The sequence below is a fragment of the Crotalus tigris genome, unplaced genomic scaffold, assembly GCF_016545835.1.
Source record: "Crotalus tigris isolate CLP2741 ecotype Arizona unplaced genomic scaffold, ASM1654583v1 scf7180000023617.9722795, whole genome shotgun sequence".
Lineage (NCBI taxonomy): Eukaryota > Metazoa > Chordata > Lepidosauria > Squamata > Viperidae > Crotalus > Crotalus tigris.
In genome coordinates, this window is record NW_024100081.1 from 7,277,630 (window position 1) to 7,284,386 (window position 6,757).

General features: G+C 43.3%; 1 protein-coding gene across 1 annotated transcript; it reads right to left on the bottom strand.

The window, feature by feature from the left end:
- Window positions 1–2,938: 2,938 nt before the first annotated feature.
- Window positions 2,939–6,331, bottom strand: FOXE3 (forkhead box E3). The gene is made up of 2 exons (XM_039319747.1): window positions 5,794–6,331; window positions 2,939–2,973 (listed from the first exon to the last, which is right to left on the bottom strand). Exons 1-2 carry the CDS (start codon window positions 6,329–6,331, stop codon window positions 2,939–2,941), a joined length of 573 nt encoding a protein of 190 aa, XP_039175681.1.
- Between the last annotated feature and the right edge of the window lie 426 nt (window positions 6,332–6,757).

The window sequence follows — 6,757 nt, forward strand, 5'->3', positions numbered from 1 at the left end:
AAAATGTTATGAACAAAGCAAGGCAAAAAATCCAGCACAGTTGGCAATAGGGGCATATGGGTAATTTATAGCAAAAAGCTGGGATCTGTAAATTAACTATAGGTTTGTAACCACCCTTTTTGAATCTTCTTTCAAAGGAAAAACACTTATTTGCTTGAAGAGATTTTCAACTCAATATAGTAAAAACCACTCATTGTTTTTGATAAGGTGATTTTTTTTCTAACATTATAATTCAGTTATAAACTCAGAGATGGTATTTAACACAATTCTGCCTCCCTTTCTGTTTTAATACTTTTCATTCTTCTAAGCCACATTTAACATCTATATTTCCAGAAAGAAGGAAGGTTGCTAGCACATTTAGTAACAAAGCAATTTAATAATTTATTTAATTAATAATTATTAAATTAAATGAAATACATTGTATTGTCCACCTAAGGTTAAATAAAGGAAGAAGAAGCTATTCATAATTTGTTTTTCTTTGTCAGTAACAATTATATCCATTGGAGTTTCAACAATTTAAAATAGTAGAGCTTTATACCATCAGCAAGGCACTCATAAATTTTTTTGTCTCAACCTAAATCCGTCTTGGTCTTGCTAGGCTTATGCCCTTCATGACACTTTAATCCAACTCATTTGCTTGATTCATCCCTGTTATAAACAAGCTTTTGAAATGAGAGCTTAAAAGGCTAGTTGTGATACATTAAGATAATCAGGATGGCACTCCTTATATTTGTTTAAAAGCCACCCATTGCCATTTTGTTCATTTTCTAAGTAAAGGGGGAAAAAAAAGAAAGATCGCAACCTTCAGCTTTTCCTCTAGGTTGACCCCCAAATTCATCTAAAGTCAGCAAGATATATATTTATTCACATTAACTAATGTGGATAAGCTTTGTTTCAGATGAAGATGCAGGTATTTTTCTAAAAAGTCCCAGAATATGAACATGTATATATATGAAGGATTATCTCATATATTCAGGCCCAGATTCCAAGCTTGATTATTATCAAGCTGAATGTCAAAGGTGAGAGTCCTCAGTGACAAACAAAAATCCTTATCTTTGGAGCAGAATAATTCCCTTAATTAAAAACAAATATGATTATTTTAATGCTTTCCATACTTCAGTCATTGAGTATTGATCTCTTTGGAAAATAGTAAGCTATTTAAGTTTCTTAAAACAACATATGTACAAAACATACACACACACACAAATATTAAAATGGATGGGCTAAGAGTAGTATCAGAAAATAAATACTGCAACATTCCAGAGAGGGCTCATTTGGAAAAAGCTGAGAGCCCACAAGACAATTTCAAGGGTACAAAGAAGGAGTCAGGTGAAAAACATAAGAGAGAAGTAATGCAGCTCTTCAGACAATTGGAGCCCAGCTGTCTCCAGCCATACTTCAGAGACTAAAAGCCAAAGCTTGCTAAGACCTTCAAGAGCTTTCAGAGAAGCTTCCCAGACAGAGCCAGCTTTCAAACTTCCTTCTGGTTTGCAGAAATGTGAGATTAACGGCAACTCAGTTGCTGTAAATCAAAGCCAAGTCAACTGAATTGAGAGGTTTTTCTGGTAAGAGCCATGCCAAAGACATCTCTGCCTTCATAGGTATTGATTTGTAGGTGGTACACTTGTATTATTGAGCTGGAGGAATATATGAAAGGATGGTTTGTTCTCTCAGACAGCTGTTGTTTTATGGATGTTGTTATTTTTTTTTTAAAAATAAAATTAGTGTTCTTTTAACTTTGTGAAGCTGTCCAGAATCATCTGGAGCTGGACAGCCTAGAAAATAGATAGATAGATAGATAGATAGATAGATAGATAGATAGATAGATAGATAGATAGATAGATAGACAGACAGACAGACAGACACACACACACAGAGAGAGAGAGAGAGAGAGAGAGACAGACAGACAGACAGACAGTTTTTTTTAAATCTGAGCCCAAAAGTCAGGAGTATATTTGATTAAATTTAGTTTCACATTGTCACTGCTCCCTTTTTTAGAGAGGTCTAACTGAATACAGGAAGACTGGTTACCAAATCAAAACTCTCTAAAACAGAGTCCAAAGTTGAATGTAGAAAACAGATCTCTCTCTTTCATGGCTGAATCTCAAGCATAGACTCAGAACAACATTACCTTTAACAATTTGCACACATAGCTACCTTTAGAAACCTCCATACTGGAAAACAGGCAACCATATTTCACCATTCGGGATGTGATAAAACTCTGAGAAAATAAAACTCCTCTACACCCCATACCTAAGGATCAATGAGTCAAGATTTAAGAAGCTATGTTTTTATGGATCAAACACATTATGTGCCACAAAGAACATTTAAACAAGAATAACCCTTTACTTGTGTTATATATTTTTTTCATTTTAATGATGAATAAGTATATATTCACATTTTAATTTTTAAAAAAAGTATTTAAGGTACATATTCAATAGGCAAAACAGAAACAGCACACTGTAGCCTGTCCAAAAGGAACACTTATTTTTTCCTGTTTTTCAAAAAAAAAAAAACCTTAATTGAACAAAAATGCATTCTAATAGTAATAAGCAAGGCTTGTTCTTGTAGGAGTAATAAACCTATGGTTAAACTTACTCAGTGTTGAAGGTGGGATTCCTATGATTAAATGGTCCTGCAAACACAGAGATAGATTCATAAGAACAATCATAACAATAATACCCATCTAGATAATGAGGAAAGAAGAGTTCCTGTTCTTCTTCCTAGCATACTAGCTCTGTAAATGCAGAAATTTTATTTTATTTTATTTTATTTTATTTTTAGTAATCCCAACAAAGAGTAGTTCAGATATTGGCCTGCTACTCCAATCAGGACTAGTCGGCACAAAATTAAAAATTGATACTGAAAATTCTGATATTCCTTATTATCTAACGATCATTGACCAATCCATAATCCAATCAACACCAAGTAGTTAACTTTAAGACAATAGAAACTTTGACTTCAAAACCCTGTCTAATGTTTTGTTAGAAACATTGGAATTCTATTGCTGTAAGAGAAAACTGGGGTTTATGGCAGAGCTCAGGACTGCCACTAAATCATTTGAATGATAGAACTTTGGTTTAACTAAAGGAGTTACTGAGATCTTTATTTGGTTACAGGTTTTCAGTCTAATAAAGAATTCTAAGATATTTACATGCTATATATACATATGTATTACTTAGGTGTATTATTCAGAAGGCACTATTGTTCAAAACACAATATGTACACTTAATTATTTCAATACTATATATATGTCATACCTACTATACACACTATACAAAATTCAGATGTAATTTTGCTGATCCATGGTACAGCAATCCAATGAACAAAACTGTCCAATTCAAGTATATGGAAGCATTACCATGGTGTTTCATGGACACCAAATCACTTCCATACCCCAATTTTTTGTATATCAGTAATGATGTACACGATGCATAGTAAACAGTAAATAATGTGCACAGCAAAACTGTTGCACAGTAGGGGTTTTTCCAAGAGATGTACATTACACAGAACTATTGTTGTTGACCCAATCAATCAGAGCACAGGACCATAAAAGTTGCTAGCCCTTAAAAGGTAGGATGCTCTTCCTCAAGCATACAGCTCTAGAACCAAAATGAAAATGTAATGGAAAAAAATGTCACATGCTCAGATATTATCATTAGTGATCTAGATATTTTCCAATGAATATACTTTGTGGAAGACAAAAGTTTGGGACTGGACTTGGGAAGAAGGTACTTAAATTCCTACAAAGCCACTAAGTTAATTGAGTGGCATTCGGGCAATGATCATCTCTTAGGTCAACCTGCCTAACAAGACCATTGTGAGGATAAAAAGACATAATCCCATCTCAGCTTTGACAAATTGCTGCTTCTTGGATTAGTTGTTGTTTTTCAGGCTAACCAACGATTAACATGAATGAAATCATGGCAATAAGAGTCTGCTGTCCCAAAACTCCTAGGGGCAAAAGCAAGATGAAAATGAAAAATCATTCATAGTTAAAAGGAGTCTTGTAAGCTTCACTGACTTTCAGCCAAGAACCCTTTCCCCAGCCTAGTCTGGTTCTTTCAAAATATGGTGGACTAAACAACCCCTAAGATCTTCCAGACACACTGATGATAAAAACTAGTTAAACACCTCTACAGCTTGATTGAGAAGCTGCTGTAGACATGCTAGATCCACCTACTGGCTTTTAAAAATAGCTGGCTGTCTGCTTTCCCCTTTCAGCATGTTCATTCATTCGGATTAGCCAGCAGCAAAGAAATCCAAAGAGAAACAGCCTGAGAGAAGCTAAGGGATCAACCTCTTTCCTTCTAAAGCAGCTTTTCCAGTGTCTGCAAGCAAACGGATGTGCAGAGCATTCAAGCCCCAAAGTCCATATAGTGGACTGGAGGTCTCAGAAAGTGAGAAAGTTCCAGTGAAATAAACCCTAATTCAGAAGAGTATCTTTACAATCTCTTTCATTCAGTTGCTTCTCTCTGAAAAACTGTCACAAAGAAGGCTAGAGCCTAAATTACTTCTTCCCTTAGCTAGTTTGTCTTTCACTATCTTCCCACTTTGGATGCAACGGGTTGAATTTATTACTAAAGTCACTAATAATGGCATTGATTTCCAAATATTGCTGTATCTTAAATGGAACCTGAGACAAGGCGTTAAGCCTACTTCAACCTTAACTGCCACTCCTAAAACTTGTTCCACCCTCACACAAAAAGCCCTAGTTTTTAAACAACTCTTGGGCCAATTGAACATATGGAAAGATTGTGCATCAGATGAATGACAAAACTTTGGTCTTTAAGCCCCCCCCCCCACAGCCTAGTATCTAAATTATGGCCCACTGTCCAGCACACAGAATAAAGGCACCTTAGGTACAGTGATTGAAGGCACGTGCCAATCCTATACATCCAAGATGCTGCCATACACACATAGAAAAAGTTGTATTTCTTTGAATCCGACTGTGGAACGCTTGCTAATTAGTGATTAGATACGGACTTCCGTCCGACTATTAAAGGAAAGTGTTCCAAAAGAAGTGTTGGGTGTATGTGTGGCTTTGCCTTCCTCCTCTTTACAAATATTTCTCCAGGCCGGAGGAGAAATGTGACTGTCTCAGGTAGGGACTGGCGGCCGCGGCTCCAAACTGGCCGAGCCCATTGAGTTGCGAGGCTGCGAGGCCCACCAGCTGCTCCGCGTGTTCCGCGCAGGAAGAGGCAGGGCGGCCGGGTGGTTGCCCAGCCAGCCTGCTGGAGGCTCCGTACAGCTGCGAGTGGGGAGGGGAATAGGCGCCGGGAGGCACCGCTAGGTGGCCTGACGGGGAGGCGGCGTAGGGGTAGGTCGGGGCTGCGGGCTGCCGGCCCATTAAGCCGGGACTCAGCTGCTGCGCCTGGAAATAGGTCTCCGTCGGGTTGCCCAGAGCGCAGGGGCCCAGGTCGCCCACGCTGTTCAGGCCCAAGGAATGGTAAGGACCCAGGTCTATCCCCATCGCCGAGGAGGCCTGCAGAGCAGCTGCCTGGTGTTGTTGGTGTTGGTGTTGCTGTTGCTGTTGCTGCTGTTTGGAACTAATCAGGCTGTCGATGCTGAACATTCGCGCGGGCGGCGCCCCCGGGTATTGGGGAAGGGCGGAGAGCTGCGGGCTGTAGGCGCGGACGGGCGAATAGACGGCTTCGCCGCCGCCGCCGCCCGAGTAGCCTAAGGCTCCGGAGCCACCGCAGGGACCGGGCCGCCCGACCGAGGCCACGCGGGGGGTAAAGGCGCTGGCGCTGGGCACGTAGCCCGGGTAGGTGGTGAGGTCGGTGCGCTTACAGCGCTTCCTGCGGCGCAAGAAGCTGCCGTTGTCGAACATGTCCTCGGCGGCCGGGTCCAGGGTCCAGTAGTTGCCCTTGCCCGGGTGGCCCGGCTCGCGGGGGATCTTGACGAAGCAGTCGTTGAGCGTCAGGTTGTGGCGGATGGAGTTCTGCCACTTCTTGGGGTTCTCGCGGTAGAAGGGGAAGCGCTCGGTGATGAATTTGTAGATGCCGCCCAGCGTCAGCCGCCGCTCGGGCGCGTTGGCGATGGCCATGGCGATCAGCGCGATGTAGGAGTAGGGGGGCTTCCCGCGCTGCACCGGCCGCTTCCTCCGACGGCCGCCGCCGCCGCCGCCGCTTCCCGCGCTGGCCGAGGCGCCGGGACCGGGCGGCTGATCGTCGGCGGGCTGCTCGGTTCCTCTCTCCGCCGGGCTCCCTCTGGGCTCCGACTTGATCAAGAAGGGCTCCGCTTTGCAGCTCGACGGGGAGGCCCGGGGCATCGTTGGGGTATCCGGGCTGGTGCCCTGACTGGGCGAATGGAAGGCGTCGGCTGTCATGGTGCACTTACCCGAGAAGAAAGAAAAACCGGCTAGATTCATATACGGAGAAGGCCGGGGGGGTTGGAAGGGAGCGACGGGGGCGAATGAAAGGGAGCAGCAGCTCCGGCGAGGACCAGGTAACGAGGCCGGCGGGGTCGCTTTATATAGCTCAGTCCTGGCGCCACCCCGGGGCTACCCTTGAATGGGGCGGTGGCTGCCCACCCACCTGGGTGCGATCCCCGCTCCCGACGACCGAGTCAGCGCTCGGAGAACGGGGCGGGCAGCTGACATTGTCTGTGCGGCGCTGGGGAAAAAAAAAACCAGGCTGGACGTCTTTCGCTACCTGCGCCAGGTGGGAAGGGGCCGTTTCTTCTCGCCCGGTTGCAAGAGCAGCCCCATCCTCGGCAACCCGTTCCAGGACTTCCAGTGGGACTTCCAAACCGC